At 42.1% G+C, this 18,152-nt stretch overlaps 1 protein-coding gene across 7 annotated transcripts in view; it reads left to right on the top strand.

Annotated features, from left to right (window-relative positions):
- Nucleotides 1-18,152, top strand: part of MYLK (myosin light chain kinase) — a 326,396-nt gene that overhangs the window by 173,985 nt on the left and 134,259 nt on the right. For all 7 annotated transcript variants that reach the window (XM_039495244.1, XM_039495239.1, XM_039495241.1 and 4 more), the window contains 4 exons: nt 1,738-1,774; nt 4,734-5,311; nt 7,988-8,191; nt 9,426-9,560. In XM_039495244.1, the coding sequence (XP_039351178.1) occupies nt 1,738-1,774; nt 4,734-5,311; nt 7,988-8,191; nt 9,426-9,560 (954 nt within the window). The remainder of the gene's footprint in view (nt 1-1,737; nt 1,775-4,733; nt 5,312-7,987; nt 8,192-9,425; nt 9,561-18,152) is intronic.

The raw sequence follows: 18,152 nt of genomic DNA on the forward strand, positions 1-18,152 counted from the left end.
CCTGCTTTTCAAAAGTGAGGAGACAATCTTTGTCTGGGAGATAAAGCTGTCCAGTAGGAAGTAGTCCACAGCCAAATGAATTGTCAGATTCAGAGGCAAGTCCCTTTTAGGGTGGGAACATGTCCCATATGTCTGGGGATGTTCTCAGCCCCCTCCCCCAAAGTCTGTCTCCATGTCCACATGAACTTTACACACACAGTTGTTTTGTCCTGGTTTTTGTAACTCCCTGTAGACTAGTCACCTGAACGAGCTGCCTCAGATATTGATACTGACAACAAGCAGACTGAGTTCATATGCTCTTCAAGGGACACTCCCCCCACCTCCTTGATCTGTGACATACTGAAGACCTGCCCTGTTTCACCTCCCACTGCCCTTCCTAGCACAAGTTCTGAAGCCCATCTCTGCAAACTTCCCTGTACCTTACCAAGGCCCGAGTTCAAGAAAGTAGCATTATTCAGGGCAACACTTAAATATGTGGGATTCAATGGGACTTTAGCATCATTAAACATGGGCTTAAAGTGCTTTCTTGTATTGGGATCTAAAACTGTTCCTTATGCTGCCCTCCTTCCCTGAACTGCTGTCCTGGTTGTTCACTTTAAAAATCTGGTCACCATGTACTGTAACCAGTGCTTTCCTGTGCTAGCAGACTTGGAGCGCAGCAGACTGCACCAACTGGCATCCTGTCTTTGCACTCTGCAGAGTTGGCAGCCCATTTATGGCTACCAGTGCTATGTGCATAAGTGTGGGACAAGGATCTTTCCCTCCTGGCATACTCACACAAGGACAGATGTAACTGGGACTAAATGACCTAGAATAATTAGGGTATTTTAAAATAAGAAGAAAACTAAATCTCTGTTTTGGGCTGTAAACTACACTGAGCAATTTGAATCCCTGGATTCATTGTAAGCCCTGTGTGAACTTCCATGCCAGAACATTTCTTCCAAAAGTGAAAGATTCAATATGTTGGTTGTCTTTGTGTTGAACATGTTAATCTCTACCAGCCAGCTAAAGCTTAGTCAGGAATTTGCAGCTGGACACAGTTTACAACCAGAACACCTGATTCAGCATCTTCATAATTACACGATTTAGGTCAAATACAGAGGATGAGTCCACATCCTCTCTGAAGTTCCATTAAGAATTAATGAGCTGCCTCCAGCTGGAATATCATACATGCCTGCCTTTTCTAACCCAGAACATTTGTCTGACAAAGCCCATTAGTTTTCAGTGGGCCTTGCAGTTGCTAGATCCAGAAATATCTTAAACTGAGCCAAGGCCTCTTGCCATTTCAGTTAAGCAGTCAGCACTTGTGGTTGGGAGTCAAGATCTGTCAATGAATCTGTTGTGGTCCAGTGACTCAGCAAAAAGTGGGTATGATTTAGAGCTATATCAACTTTCCTCTGGTGGCAAGCCATAATTTGGCTCCCATACCAAAAAAAATGACTCTCCAAAATATAGACTTTACCTAAAGCTTTATTTTGACATTTACAAGGTTTGTATTTAATATAAGCAGCAAAGAGTCCTGTGGCACCTTATCAACTAACAGACGTTTTGGAGCATGAGCTTTCGTGGGTGAATACCCACTTCGTCGTATTCACCCACGAAAGCTCATACTCCAAAACGTCTGTTAGTCTATAAGGTGCCACAGGACACTCTGCTGCTTTTACAGATCCAGACTAACACGGCTACCCCTCTGATACTTGTATTTAGTATAATATGTTTCCTTTATTTTTATTTCAGGTTCAGATAAGACAGACCAGTATGTTCACCCATTATGGTATGTTTTTCATTCAATACTTTTTCCCTTTTCTGATCTTTTAAAATGCAATATACTGTGTCTTGAAACTGCAGCATGAAACTCCACTGAAAGAAAAACAAACCTTCCTCCTTCATAGCGTAAGTCAAATCTAACTGTTGGGGGTTAGAAGGAAACTTTACTCGGGGACAGATTATCTCATAATGGATTCCTTGTACCTCCTGTGAAGCAGTTAGTATCGGTCGCTGTTGGTGGGTGCATTCTGTCCGAGACAGACCACTGATCTGATCTATAAGGGAAAATTCTGATGTTTCTGGTGTAACAAAGTCAGGCCGGGCAGCCACAGGAGTCTGGTAGAGGGCCACTATGTTTGCCCTAGAATGTTAAAGGCCCTCTTTCCTACAAGCTGAGAAGGGGTTACCTCAGGTCAATTAGGGACACCTGCATCCAATTAAGGGACTGCCTGAGACCTTTTAAAGCCCCTCCTCTGCAGCTGCCAGGCTAGTGGCAATAGGGAAATAAGCTTCCCTAGGGTGAGAGGCTGTTCTCCTTCCCATAGGGGAAACAGCCAAACATGAGTGTCTGCTAGGGGAAGAACTGACACCCCAGAGCAAACAGGACAACACTCTGGCCCAGCAAGGGGGCAGGGAAAGATATCCCCCTTTGTTTTTGTGTTTGTGAGACTGTTTCCTTTTTGTTTGGTGGAGACTCGCCCCTTAAGCCGATCCCAACGCTTACCCTGAACATATGGCCAGAGGAGCACAGAGGGGGGAAGACAAACTGCTCAGAGTGGGGCTGATTTACCCCAAGCCCAACGCAAGCAAATGGGGAAGTGCTAGGTCTGGTGAGACCAAGGTCTGCCACACTATGTACATTGTCTTCAAGGAGGAGCTCCAAATGTGGAATGGCTACAGTATTGACATGTGAACTGCATGAAACAAGAGATTCATGCTCAGAACACTTGCATACATCATGTCAATATGGAGCAGATCTTTCTTAAAAGCATGGTACTGCATGAATCTTAATTAAAAACTGAAACTAAATGAGTAAGAAATGGGTCTAGTGATTTCTATTTTCATACATTTAGGGCTAGTCTACACTTACCAGCCGGGTCGACGCGGTGAGTTCGACTTCTCGGAGTTCGAACTATCGCGTCTAATGTGGACGCGATAGTTCAAACTCCGAAGCGCCATGTCGACTCGTACTCCACCACTGCAAACGGCGGTGGCGGAGTCGACCTTGGAGCCGCGGACTTCGATTCCGCGCGCCTGATCGGTGAGTAGTTCGAACTAGGGTACTTCGAATTCAGCTACGCTATTCACGTAGCTGAATTTGCGTACCCTAGTTCGACCCCGCTTCTTAGTATGGACCAGCCCTTAGAGAACCTCTGAAGGTTTTAGTCCTGGAAAACAAATTTTGGGAACGGAACAATTTAAACTTCTGCAGGACTAGCTTTATGTTTAAATTATTGTGTCTGCTGAAGTGTAAAGGAAGGTTGGAGTTCTAGAAATGATTGCTGAGATTTTCAAAGTAGTCTAGAGGATTTATACACATCTTCCAGGTAACCAGTGTAAGCAATGACTATGGAATACCTGTGCTCCTTCTATATACAAGTACATACTGTGCTTCTGAGTCCTTCACATAGAAATTCCAGGATTAGATCTGGTCAGAATGATAAATATTTCTGTGAAAAAAAGATATAAGAAATGAAAAATGTTCTCTCAATTTTTTTCTGAAAGTTTTGAAGAAAATTTTAATTTTTTTAAGTTGAAAAATGAAAGAAACATTTTCAGTTAGAGGATTTTTAATAGGAAAAAAATGCATGAACGAAAAGTTTTAACCAGTGCTAACCAGAATGTACAAGATCGCTTCATGGAGTCATCGAGGCTCGTATTAGTTTATTGAACATATCCACTAGCTCTGAGTTTTAGACCATTCAGGATGTTGGATTTCTGTCCCAACACATCTGGAGTGGGATTTTCAAAAGTGCTCAGCTCTGCTGGAAACAAAACTAGGCCAAAACTGAGTGCTTTTCAAAATTTCATCCTACCACAATGCTAAGACCTAGGCTTCTCCTGGTAACATGCTTTTTTAACAGTAAAATTGAGCTACTCACCAGAGCTTGCAATGTCCTGAGGTCTCAAGAAGTAGAGCTCCTAGGAGAATTAGTATGTTTTGTAAACCATAACATCGTACAATCACAAGTGCAAGCCTGATACGTAGTTATTTATCCAGCCTAACCTAGCTGAGGCCCATAGGCACTATGGGTAAAATTTTCAAAAGTGCCTAAGTGACTTGCAAGCCTTAGTTCTATTTTCAAGAGACTTGAGGACTTCAGAGCCTAAGTCTCATTGAAAGTTAATATAAATTAGGTTCCCAAATCACTTAGGCATTTTTGAGACTTTTTTACTGTATGTTTAATAAGCATAATAAAATACAGTGAAAATAGTCAACTAGAATTATCTACAGGAAGTTAACTTATACAGTGTTTTGAGTCATTTATATATGTGGCCTGAATCCGTTCACACTTACATCGATTTTACACCACTGTCACTCCATAGATTTAGATGGAATGAACTGTAAGTCTAAGACTGTATGTGAGATCAGAAGCTGACCCATGTCATGCAAAAGAGGGCCTGAGCAGAGGAATTGGATCCAGCAACTCCAGTTCTGTAATCCACATTCTGACATTGAATCACTCTGTGGCACAAGCCATTTATTCCCCTTTAACAGATAGAGGTAAATATTATTTACCTCTGTCTCACACAGATTTTGTGGGGGTTAATTAGTTAACAGGAATTAATTCAAGGATGTCCGGTGGCCTGTGTTATACAGGAGGTCAGACTAAATGATCACAATGATCCCTTCTGGTCTTATAAACTATGAATGTTTGCAAAGTTCTCTGAAGCTAGAAGTGCTGTATAAGTACTAATTATTACAAGCAATTGATTATATCTCTAAATAAATAATTTCCCTTCAGCACTCCAACAAAATCAACTTCCACTGCAACCAAAGCTATTGAAAATTCAGAATTCAAACTGGCAACTAGCAATGGGATTGCTAAGGAACTGAAATCCAGCAGCACTGGCCTCACAGTTGAAACCAAAGAGAGGACAGCAGTTAAGAAAGAGGCCTCTTCTATCTCCTCCAAAGAAGCCAAGGACAATAGACAACGACAGCTCAGAGAACCCAACACAGAACCTGCTCAGGAACCTAAAGGAGAAGTGAGGGGATCTCAGGGCCTACAGAAAACTTCCAGCACCATAACCCTGCAAGCCATTAAAGTGCAACCAGAACCAAAGGCAGAATCCACGGCCACTTCTACTGGACAGGATGAGGACAGGAAAGGGGCCACACAGCCCCTGACGACAACTCGACAAACTGCGTCTCTCATCAGACAAGCTGGTCCAAGGAGTCGGGAAGCAGAAAACAGAGTTGGAACAAGGAAGAGCACAACAGAGCAGAAGAGGGAGCCTCAGGGAGTCCCTCCGCAGTTTGAGAGCCGTCCACAAAGCCAGGAAGTATTAGAAGGCCAGGAGGTCAAATTCAAAAGCAAAGGTAAAGGGATGAAAGCTCAAAGAACCCAGTGCTTAGGGCTCTGTTGCTATAGATGGGATAACAGGGAAATACTTCACACTTCAGTGCAGGTTTCTTCTCCTTCCTAAACCATTCTTAAAACAGCTCTTCGGTGGTACTCCACATTTGCATCAGCAAAACCGTTATTCCACTGCACGCCATTGTGGTGTTCTGTCTCTGTGATTTCTATACAGGGCCAGACCTTAATACGGCTGTTCAGGGGAATAAGAGGGAGTACGAGCCCAAGGCCACTCTCCTGCATGGCTGTTATAGGGCTCCCTGCATCAAGGCGCAGGTGCCGAATGGCTGACCATGGGCTGCATGCCCAGCGCTCACTCCCTCCTTATCCTGCCCCACCAGCAGATTCTTGCTTCTGTCCCCTTCTCCAGCATGCTGACCTGTGGTGCTGAATTGGTACAAGAGGATAAGTAAGCTGCACCTTTTTCAGTGCTGTAGTAAGTTACTGACCCATGGAGCAAGGGATGGAGTAGAGAAGGAATTGTAGTGGAATCGCACTGCTTTCTCTCGGCACTTGCACATCACCCCCTGCTTAGGGCTCAGTCTAGCCTCTGGTGTTTAGGCAAGTGTTTCTAATGATTTAACTACAGAAGGTCATAATTAAAAGGCCCTGGCTCAGTGTTTCCTCTTCTTCAGAAATGGATCAGATTTTAACCTCTCAGAAGAGAAAGGAACGATGGAGGGCTTTTTGGCTGCATATCATGGGTAACCTTTTAATCCATTCCCTGAGGAAAATATGAGGAACTTCCATTTTTATTGCAGTTTAGTAGAAAATAATTTTGAAGCATTTTTCTGGAATTTTAATGTAACATTTGCACATCAAATAGCCTCCTAAAAAAGAGAGAGATGGCTTTACATTCTAGGCAGGAAAAAATCTAGTCGTTGATTTCCTTTCTTGATGCGTCTTCTTCACTCTATAAAGAATATATTTTATATTACCCTCCCAGTGAGTCAGGAGTGGAGAAGGTATTCCAAAGGGCTCCCTGAATACTGTATATACTTGTTCATAAGCAGAATTTTTTTGATAAAAAAGTGAAGCATTAAAGAGTGGGGGTTGGCTTATCAGCGGGTCTACACCAAAAGTTGATGATTTTAAGCTCTGTTGAATTGAATATCTAATATATTGTCATTGTAGATCAGGGGTCGGCAAACTCTGGTTCCCGGCCCATCAGGGTAAGCCGCTAGAGGGCCGGGATGTTTTGTTTACCTGGAGCGTTCATAGGCACGGAGCCCTGCAGCTCCCACTGGCCACAGTTTGCTGATCCCAGCCAATAGGAGCTGCAGGAAGTGGCAGCCAGCACGTCCCCCGTTGGCTGGGAATGGCAAACCGCGGCCACTGTGACCTGAGGAGCTCTGTGCCTGCGGACGCTCTAGGTAAACAAAACGTCCCGGCCTGCCAGTGACTTGTTCTGATGGGCCAGGAGCCAAAGTTTGCCGACCCCTGAAGTATAGGGGCGGCTTATGAAAGGGTCATACGGTTTTTGCCATTTTTACCTATCCATTTTGGGGGGGTCAGCTTATAAACAAACAGGCTAATGAATGAGTATATACGGGTAGTTTATTTCCATAGTATATTAAGCTAAGCACTTCTTTATCACCTTCTCAACGGACTTTACAAGCATGAACTAGTGAAGCCTCGCACTACTCCTGTGAGGGAGGGAAATGTTCTCTGTTTTACAGAGGCACTAAGGCCCAGATTCTCAAAGGAATTTAGGCTCCTGACTTCCATGGAAGTTAGGAGCTTAAATAACATTGGGGATATGAGCCTAAGGGCCTCCCTCATTCACTGCCTACTGAAGTAAATAGGTGTCTTTCTATTGACTTCAGAGTGCTTCCGATCAGGCCTTAAGAGTCAAGTGACTTTGTGCAGTGTCAACTCTTCTTCTTGATATCTCCTCTGCCTCGGTCAATCTATCCTCCCTGTACTTCACAGTTGTACACACAATAGATGCTCTTCCAATTTATTTTCTCCCATCGTGTCTGCTCCTCCTGTTTGCATCCCTCAAAAACCAGAGAGGTACCAACAAGATGCATCTATGATGTTAGGCACATCTCATGATCTTTCACTCTTGTAACCGCCATTCTCCCCCATGCCTCATCCCTTGCTGTGCTGAGTCAGATTAAGTATCCGGCCTTGCAAATGCACAATTGAAAGAATGGCATTTTTTCTAATTTTTTACTGTTCTGTTCCCCGTTGCCATATGAAAGACCTAGCCAAACAGCAGAAATTGAGCAACTACTGTAACCAATTTTACAGTAGAAATTGACAATTCACAAAGTGCTGCTAAATGCAAAAAAAGCAAACAAACTTGAGGGTTGGGGAAGACAATGGAACATGTTTCTTCCTCCCTACCTCCTATCTCCAGTCTAGCTGGATTACAGCAATCTTAGGTGTGACTTGTAACAACACTAGAGGAACAATTTTCAGACAGAAGTGCATGTGACTTTTTTCAAGTTGTCAATGCCTTTTTAAGGGCTGGGATGGGTGAGGAAAGATAAGCAGTAACTGTGTATCAGAATATTTTACCATGTCTATTGTGCTGGTAAAAAAAAAATGTAATAGGCAAAGTGAAGGTTTATCATAATGGGGAAATATCTTTAATGGCCCTCGCCCCCATGCTCCAACTTTGCATCATCTAGTTTCAGGGAAACCAAAACCAGATGTGGAATGGTTCAAAGAGGGAACCCCGGTAAAAGGAAAAGATGGCATCCAAATATACGAAGAGGATGGAATTCATTGCTTGTGCTTGATGAAAACCCACTTGGGAGACAGTGGATCCTATAGCTGTACAGCCTTCAACCCCAGGGGTCGAACTTCCACCAGCTGGGTGTTAAGTGTAAAAAGTAAGTAAGTTAGGGTAAGCCAACATGCGCTTTAAGAACTAAGGATGGGATTTTTAAAGCTGCCTAAAAGATTTGGCTGCAAAATTCCTGTTAAAATTAATTCATATATAGACTTTTTAATTCCCAGCTCTGCTCTACCACCAGTCTGGTGTGTGATCTTGTGAAAGTCCCTTTATATCTCTGTCTCTGTCTCCCTTCCTCACGACTTCACCCTTTGTCTTCTGTCTTGTTATCTCTTCAGGGCAGTGGCTGTTCCTCACTGTGTTGGTAGGATGCCTGACACGTGGGGGGGTCCTGATCTTGGTTGGAGCTGCTATGGCTGTGTGTAAGAAAGTAATGTAATATGTATGAATGAAGAGGAGGGCAGAGACCCTGCCTAAAGGGGTCTGCACCTTCTGCACGGGACTCTGTTGGAAGTCGCTTAACACTTATGTAGTGCTTTGCATTTCCGAAATGCTTTCGAAATGCTGACTGATTCTCATAACACTCTTGTGTGGTACAATAGGAATAAGAATTACATGGAACAAAACCTGAGAGTTTTATCTGGCACTATTTTTGAGCTTGAAACCTTTGAATATCAGGTTTGCTTGAAAGATTCCGGAGCATCTTAGCAAACACTGGCCTAAGTTATGGTTTTTTTCCAAGCCCATTCTTTTATGTGATTTGAGGTTTTGTTACAAAGCTCCAGTCATGTTGATGCAACATTTCTCTGCCAGCACTGGGAATTGTTGGCTTTTAAACCTGGCCACCTGTGGTCCCTCCACAGCACATTTCCTGCCTCGTCAGAGTCCTATTTCCAGCATGTGGGCAAAATCCTGAATTCCTCCTCCGTTTCATTGCCTAACGAGGAGAATTGTGAAAAACCCGATCCTTCCTGTTCTTTGCACTTCTTCACTTTCTGTTAATAGATTTGAGTTCCTCATGGTGGCCTGATGCATGTGGCTGGGTGTGGGGTTTCACTTGCAAAACCAGAGCCTAATGTAAAGCATGAAAGGCAAGCAAAATCTTTTGAAGATTATGCAGGGTGCCCTATCTTTGTATTAGTCCATGAGTCAAAACTGTTTTTACTTCCAAAAGATTCTTTTCTTTACAGCTGTGATCTTGCACATGTATGTGGAAATGATTTTGCATTGACATTCCAGTATATCCTCTTAATCTACTGAGTAAAACTCCCAGAGGAATTGTCGATTTGTCAGCCCTGTATTAACAGATCCACTTTTGCTTTGACTTAAAGGGCCTAAAGTTGAAGAGATTGCTCCGAGGTTTTCCAGTGTCTTGAAGGGATGTACAGTGAGTGAAGGGCAAGATTTCGTGCTGCAGTGTTCTGTGGAAGGTACACCTGTGCCTCAGATCACCTGGCTCCTCAATGGTAAGAGAATTTCCTCTGGCTGCAGAAACACATGCATCCAGATGCTCAGATACCATGGGGATGGGCACGTTATAGAAACCTAGATGACCAAGCAATATGTACTGCACAGAATTTGTTAGCTTCCCATAATGGGATATGTGCTAAATAATGAGTCTGGGTATATTTAATGCAGTGGTTCTTAAACTTTTGTACTGGTGACCCCTTTCACATAGCAAGCCTCTGTGTGCGACCCCCCCCCCCCACCTTATAAATTAAAAACACTTTATATATTTAACACCATTATAAATGCTGGATGCAAAGCGGCGTTTAGGGTGAAGGCTGACAGCTCGTGACCGTACATGTAATAACCTTGTGACCCCGTGAGGGGTCCCGACCCCCAGTTTGAGAATCCCTGATTTAATGTGCCATTGGGAACGTTTTCATTAAGCAATTTTGTTCTTTATTCCAATTTTGATGTGCATCCAACAGGGGGCTCTTGTGACAAGGGTGTGTCATACTGTTGGTTTTTTAAGTTTGGTCTTAGTAGCAGCACAACAGAGGCTTCAGAGAAGAAGTTTTTAGTAGGATCCACTAAAGTTACTTATATGTACCACCATTATCCCCAAGAGTGACATCAAAATGGCAACAGGGTTGCTTGGGAAAGGATGAATCTGGCATCATTACCCTCATGCTTGATCCCTGCCTCCACCCTTGGCTCAAATGTCTAGGTCAAGTTCACAGTACATTTTAGCTTTTGCATGCCCAAACCGTAGAAAGTAGTCAGTTCTGTGCCACTAAGCCACCTGGCCCATCAAGCTCTTTGAGTCTGGAGGACTAGAGCTGACAAGATTAACCTTAAGGTGTTATTGGGCCAACTTCTGTTGGTGAGCGAAACAAGCTCTCGAGCTTGTGCAAGTTCAAAAGCTTGCCTCTTTCACAGAATCGTAGGATTGGAAGGGACCTCGAGAGGTCATCTAGTCCAGTTCCCTGCACTCATGGCAGGACTAAGTGTTGTCTAGACTAGTGGTTCCCAACCCGTGGGCCACTTGTGGCCCAATCAGCACAAAGCTGTGGCCCACGTGACATCTTCAGGGCCAAAGATGTAGTATATATATTTCATGGATGTGGCCCACATAACACGTAGAGACCTGCATATGCAGCCCACAATAGTAAATAGGTTGAGAACCACTGATGTAGACCAGTATGCATACTCCTGGGGTAGGCAGAAATCTCATCTAGATATTTGCCTAGTTTTATAACAGGCTACATAAAAAGCACTAGCAAAGTCAGTACAAACTAACATTTTATACAGACAATGACTTCTTTATACTGATCTATATAGTATACACTGAAATGTAAGTAAATATATTCCAGTTGATTTATTTTAGAATTATTTGGTAAAAATTGGAAAGTAAGCAATTGTTCAGTAATAGTGTGCTCTAACACTTTTTGTATTTTTATGTCTGATTTTGTAAGCAGGTAGTTTTTAAGTAAGATTAAACTTGGGATATGCAAGACAAATCAGATTCCTGAAAGGGGTACAGTAGTCTGGAAAGGTTGAAAGCCCCTGATCTAAACCATCCCTGAGAGGTGTTTTATTGGAAGCTGGTCTAATGAAAAATATTACCTCACCCATCTTGTCTCTCTAGTATCCTGGGACTGACATGGCTACAACACCACTGCATACAAGATTAACCTAAATGCATTTTGTATCAGAACCTTGCTTTAGGGGTTGAGGGACTTAACCCCTGCTGTATCTCACACATCATATGCACTTTGCTGTTGAAAAAGAGTACTTGAGATGCTGTTAACATACAACTTGTGGATTTTTATAATGATATTCCCTGATAGTACTTTGTATCATTTAAACATTTTTTTAATTTTTAAACTCCTACTGCCTTCACACCACCCAAACTGTGTCTTTTGTGCCCTTATCTCAGCTGGGACAGTGAAACCAGACTGGCAGTTCCATTTTCTGTTTTTCTGGGTCTTTCTGTACTAGCAAGATGGATTTCGAATATTACACAGAAGAGGAATGTTATGTCCAAAACTGTTTACAACTATTTTGTTTTCATTTCATTAAAATATTTCTGTTGATATTGGGTTTAATACTCTCAAACCCAGATTTGTTTAAACAAATGAACAGTCCACAAACAAAACCCCACATGTAGCTCTTAAATGTCTTAACAGATCCTTTTACAATTAGAGATGGCCCCCGGTTCAGTCTTCTGCATAGAATCCAAACTTCCTCAAAATTCCAGAAGAGTTTAGATTTGGGATTTTTTTGGTTGAATGTCTGTTGAATGCTAGCCTAAATTATTCAGTTTAGCCCTTATCATCTGATCTGGTATTCACAAAGCATGAGTTGATGTTTCAGGTTTTCACAGGCCATAAGTTTTAAAGGGAAAAAAATAGCATGCTTTGTTCTTACGTTGCTTCTCTCAGGGCTGCTTGACAGTGAGTTGTTTGCACATAATCCTTGGTTACATGGCAACTTTTTCAGTCATTCAGTGAGAATGGGAGAACTCGGAAAGGTGGCAGGGAGAATAAAATGTGACCTTGAGATTGGTATGTTCCCACAGCCTGGCTGGATCCCTTTCTCAGTAACTCAGCAGTGCTCCATGACTGTAATGGAAAAGCCCCTGTTTTATCCCCAATGATAAACACATGTGAGAGAAGCTCTGACCTCTCCCACTGGAAATAACTTGCCTGTCTGGCTGAAGGCTCCCTGGGAGGGAAGTACTGCACAGAAGGAGCACTCCCACAATTATACGGGGTCAGTCCTGTCTCCTTCCCAGTCCAAGGTTCCTCTTCCTCCTGAAAAATTCCCCAAATCATGGAATGGCATGGTTACACATAACTGCATGTGGCTAACTCCCTGTCACTGCCTTCCTGTCGCGCAGAGCACCTTTCTGTCTCTTCATAGAGAGACTCTTCATTTCCAAATTCAGGAAAATGGGCATTGTCCTGTCAGAATGACCCTAGCCACAGTGCTTCAGGGGTGACATATGCATCATAAAGCCTCTCCAAATACATGAAGAAACACCTCTTTCTGTAACTATTATCAAAGGCACTGCTGAAAAACATACAGTCTAGAGCGAAATAAATACAAGATTGTTATAGAAAATCCTAGATTTTCAATATATTTGTACTCTCTTCTTGCCATTCTCCAGTATGTTAGAATTGGATTGACCTTCCGCCTGCTTGTCTCTATGGCCTTCACATACCTGGATAATTGCCTTTTACAGTTGCTGACAGAGGGTGCTGTATTCTACCAAAGCAGTCTGGTTTAAAAACATGAATCTCTTTGGAATTCACATTACACCATCAACACTGGCAGTTGAACAACAGACCCAGGGGCAGAAATGCGAACATGGGGAGCTACTATTTCCTCTCTCTCCCCTTCACCCCCACTCCTGCACCACTGCTTATCATTCAGGCTTGTTCCTAACCACCTTGACCATGTGACGTTTGACCTCCAGTTATGAGCCATCCCTTGTATCTTGGAACTTGGGTAAAACTTCACAGAGAACCTCTATACAACTGCACTTTATCCTGTATATTTTTCAGCCAAGAATCCTGTATTAGTTGAGCTGCTTTGGGTTGTTTTATCTACAAGTATTGTTACAGTACAGTGGCAAGTGATCCTGTGCTCCAGGATTGTGTGTAAACCATTATTAATTTGTATTACGTTAGTGCCCCCAGTGCACTAGGCACTATAGAACCACATAGTGAGAGGCCGTCCCTGCCCAAAAGAGCTTACAATCTAACTAGACAAAGGCAGGAAGGGAAACAGAGGCATAGAGGGAAGTGACTTTCACAAGGTTACACAGCAGATCGGCTGCAGAGCTAGGAATAGAACTCTGGTTGCCAAGCGCCGAGCCCTGTGCCCCATCTACTAGACCACGTGGCTTCAGAGATGCTTGTTTCCACACTGTAACTACATGTGTGCTAACTACATCGTGGTACCAGTTGACAATGAGGCATTTTTTAAGACATTTTTTGTTGCAGAATTATCCTGTAATAGAATACTTGCAATTGATGCATGGCTTCTTGGTGTGCAAACCATCATAGCCACCTGACTGTAGTTTATGGAACCATGACTGTGTTAATGGGGAGATGCATATTAAAAAGCTGTTGTTGGTGGAGGGGATGGCCACATACTGTATTTTAACATGAATATCTTGTAAAATACTAAAGTGTGTATATAGCATTTTGAATGTACTCTGGTATTGGTCCTAATATTAATAATGCATAGTATAGGAAGATTCTTATGACATTACACTACCCACAACCCTCAAGAGTAAACGGGGAGTGTCTGCCTGGGCAGTGGAAAAAATGGGTTTGCAGATTGTGCAGAAGGCTAACTAATTTGGACACTGGCAAACTAAATGTAAGGTAGTGAAATGTGGAAAGGCAAGGCTGGCTCTGATTCTGTAAAGATTTGTGTGTGTGTTTTACTTTAAGCATGTGTGTAAATGTTTGCAGGATCAAGGTCTCTGACTGCAGTTGTATCAGTATCCTGTGGGCAGGGAGGCAGTCTCTCTGGTAGATAGATCCCTAAACATTTAGGGTTTTATAGGTTAAAACCAACACCTCAAATCCCATCCTATACCAATTGGCAGTGATGATTTTGAGTAATAGTTAGCGATCAATGTTACACAAAAAGTCACAGTACTGTGAATTTATTGTTTCGTTTACTATTTATAAATAAATTTATTTTATATAAATAGTAAATGAAACAATGAATTCACACTACTGTGGCTCTCTTCCTTCCCATATTTCATTGCTAGCTTCTGTCTAACGTGCAGTGGTATGGCTAACATCTCATTGTTCCAAACATCTCCTTCTTGCTTCAGGGGGTCTGACAAGCAGGGCCAGTGTTAGACTCAGTGGGGCACAGGGCAGAAAGCTGAAGTCCCACTGCATGGGGCTGAAGCCTGGGGCCCTGAGCACTTCCACCTGGGACTGAAGCCAGAGCCTGAGCAACTTACCTGCCTGGGGGGCCCTCTGGTATGGGGCCCCAGGCAATTGCACTGCTTGCAACCTCCTAATACGAGTCCTGGCTTTTATATGCAGAAAACTAGTTGTGGCACAGGTGGGCCATGGAGTTTTTATAGCATGTTGTGGGGGGTCTCAGAATGAAAAAGGTCGAGAACCCCTGGTGTAGCCAGTCAGGCTTGGGCTGGGACCCTGTGAAGGGGGCGGGACCTGAGCTTGAGGTGCAGCCCGAGCGGCTATACCACAATTAAACAGCCCCTTAACTCAAGCTTGAGTCAGCGGGCATGGGCCAGCTGTGGGGGTCTAATTGCAGTGTAGACATCTCCAAAGTGGTTTATGCTACAGTGCCACATGCATGTATTTCAGTAACCATCCAGCATGCCGTGCATTTTTGTCAGCTGAAATCATGTGAAGCTTAATATTTTCTCCAAGCCGCAGCACAAGGAGACTTCCACTAAAGATCAGCTAGCCCGGTAGATGAATAAGGGCTTTAAGCTATCCGATCTGTAACTACCTCTTAGTGCCTGCATGGAGAAGGCCCATATTCATTTTGCACAAATAGGTGCAACTGAAGATCTTCACAGTATCCTGGAACCACAGGTCTTTTCCATCTCTTACTGCTCCCATGAAGCATTGTTGCCTACAGTACATTTTCTGGTATTTTATCCAATCTAGTTTTGAATTATCTGAAGCTTCTGCTATTCCCTTTGGAGACTCTTCCTCTTCCTCAGCTTAACAACGTTTTCCTGCTTTTCACCCTAAAATAGTCCTATCCTTAGTTTAATCCTATTAGTCCTAGTAATGCTCTCTTTTGCCACCTGAGCAAATGGCTCTTTAATGTGTCTCCTGCAGCTATTTGCAGCACATATTATAAAACACTCTGTGATTTAAGCATCAATCTAAGTTATTAACCAATCAAATGCTTTTACTGTGTTATCCAATTGTAGTTGAAAAAATAATTATACTTGGTCAGTCATTTTGCTGTGAGAATAAAATATATATAAAGCAGTGATACTCAGACCTCAGTAGTTAGCAATCAGTGTTACCCAAAAAAGCTACAGTATTGTGAATTCATTGTTTTATTTACTATATATAAATAGTAAATGAAACAATGAATTCACACTACTGCAGCTCTCTTCCTTCCCGTATTTCATTGCTAGCTTCTGCAGTGGTATGGCTAACATCTCATTGTTCCAAACATCTCCTTCTTGCTGAATATGCTTTTCAGATTGTTTAGCCATTTTCCCAGGCTGAATCTCATTTTGATGGGTTTAAAAAAGAATGAATATTACCTTAACCTTTTAGCAAAATAATCCCCCAAGTTGTGTTTTATTTTAGGACAGCTTTTAATAAATAGGAGGAAAATTTCCTTTCTTCTGGTATAAATTGCCAGCAGTAAAGTATTTTTGTTATTGTTCTTGCTGCCAAACTGTCATAGAGATTTGAATGTTATGCCCTTGGAGAAGAGAACATTTCCCTACTGGGAATATTGTTTTTATTAAGTGTAAATCTAGACAAAGTGGGGACATAAGGTAGACTCTGACTATTGGTTGTTCCACTGGGCAGATGTGGTGTTTTCTTTTGTTTTTTGTTTGGTTTTTTTGGTTCTGTGTCTGTGTTTTCATGAAACAGCAAGTAGTTCTGCGAACAAAGTAAGTCAAAGTTTTGATAATACCCAAAGAGGAAAATTGAAGCACCAACAAATTTTGATTAGTTAATATGGCAAAAGAAATTGTTTTTTCACAGAAAACATTTGCATGGCTCTTTTGCTTATTCATGCCTGAAGAAATGATGCCATCTTGTTCTCGGTAAACCAGATTGCATATTGAATGCATTTAAGCATGCACCCCTCTGATTCTGGAATTCTTATTTTTATTACTGTAGTGCCAAAAGTCTTAACCAGGATCCCCATTCTGGTAGGTGATGCACAGACACAGCCTAGGAAGATGCTCCCTGCCCTCAAACAGCTTGCCATCTTGGGCCTTAGTCCTACAAATAATTATTTGGACTTAACTGGATTATTGCATGCATAAGTGTGAGATTGGAGCCACCGCAGTATGCAAAGGGTAGAAGAGAGGATAAAGGAAATAGCAATAAAAACATGCCTGATTTGGGAAGTGAATGTTTTATGAAGTGGTTTAGGAGATTTAACCCTGAAAATGTATTACTGACTCCCAAAAAAGTTGTTAAATGCTGACCCCAAACTTTTCAAGGGATAGAAAGTTACTCATTTTATAAGGTGGTGATTTAGTGGACAAACAGTAGATTGAGATCATCCATCTTGGTATTTTGTAACGTTGTAAGTACTACACAGGAAGACTTCAAGCTTCAGGGACAAATGGAGTATGAAAGCAAATTGACGTCTTTCTAAGACTGAGCACGCCAGTAGAGATGGTAAAAACCTGCTAGATCATCCAGTTCATGGTTGGTCTCTATAAACTCCCGTGCTTTGTCCTAACTAACTTTAAATGACTCAGACAATATTTCTTTTTTTTCCCCTTGGAGATTTTTTCCCCTATTGATTGAAATTTTTGTCCAATTCAACCTACTATTTCTTTTGCTCAGTTCCACCTCATTTTCTCTTAGGATCATCCTTCAGGGTATATCTAAATCAGGGGTAGGCAACCTATGGCACGTGTGCCGAAGGTGGCACGCAAGCTGATTTTCAGTGGCACTCACACTGCCCGGGTCCTGGCCACCGGTCCAGGGGGGCTCTGCATTTTAATTTAATTTTAAATGAAGCTTCTTAAACATTTTAAAAACCTTATTTACTTTACATACAACAAAAGTTTAGTTATGTATTATAGACTTATAGAAAGAGATCTTCTAAAAATGTTAAAATGTATTACTGGCACACAAAACCTTAAATTAGAGTGAATAAATGAAGACTCGGCACATCACTTCAGAAAGGTTGCTGACCCCTGCCTTAAATCCTTCCTCAACTTGGTGTTTATACACTGCTATCAGGCTGTCTTAAACCTTATTTAAACTAGGAAAATATATCATTGGTGAACCAGTATTGGAAACTAATTAAGACCAGATAAAACAGATTTCAATAACATTTCAGAAAGTCTGACTGAGACTTGGTGGAACTTTCTGAAACAATATTAAAGCAGTATTATCTGGTCCCACACTAGCACTTAAACCATTTTAAGGACCTCTTTAGGGGAACCACTTGGTAAAAACCACATTCAGGAACAGTCAAAGTTTCTAATCTAGATCAGGCTATAGTTGTCAGTAACCAAACCATTCATACTTGGATGTAATTCTCTTACTTTTTCTTCCTAAGTCATTCCCTCCAGCCTTCATCATTCTTTGCCATCTTGGAATGCCTTCTAGTACTAGTAAGATGTCAATACATGGAAGTGTTCGGAACAGTACATTATTCTTTTATTATTTGTGGTGTAGCACCTGGGACTCCCACTCATGGACCAGGACCCCATTACGCTAGGTGCTGTACAAGCACAGAACAAACAGACTGGGTGGCAATTCCACCATCTAATTTCAGACTGGTAGAAAGTGCACACGGTTGTTTGGACAAACAATAGTTGACTGTTACTTACCAACCTGACTATGAATCTATTCAAAGATACAGGGTCAAATCCTTCAGCA

The sequence above is a fragment of the Mauremys reevesii genome, linkage group 11 (assembly GCF_016161935.1).
Source record: "Mauremys reevesii isolate NIE-2019 linkage group 11, ASM1616193v1, whole genome shotgun sequence".
NCBI classification, from domain to species: Eukaryota; Metazoa; Chordata; order Testudines; family Geoemydidae; genus Mauremys; species Mauremys reevesii.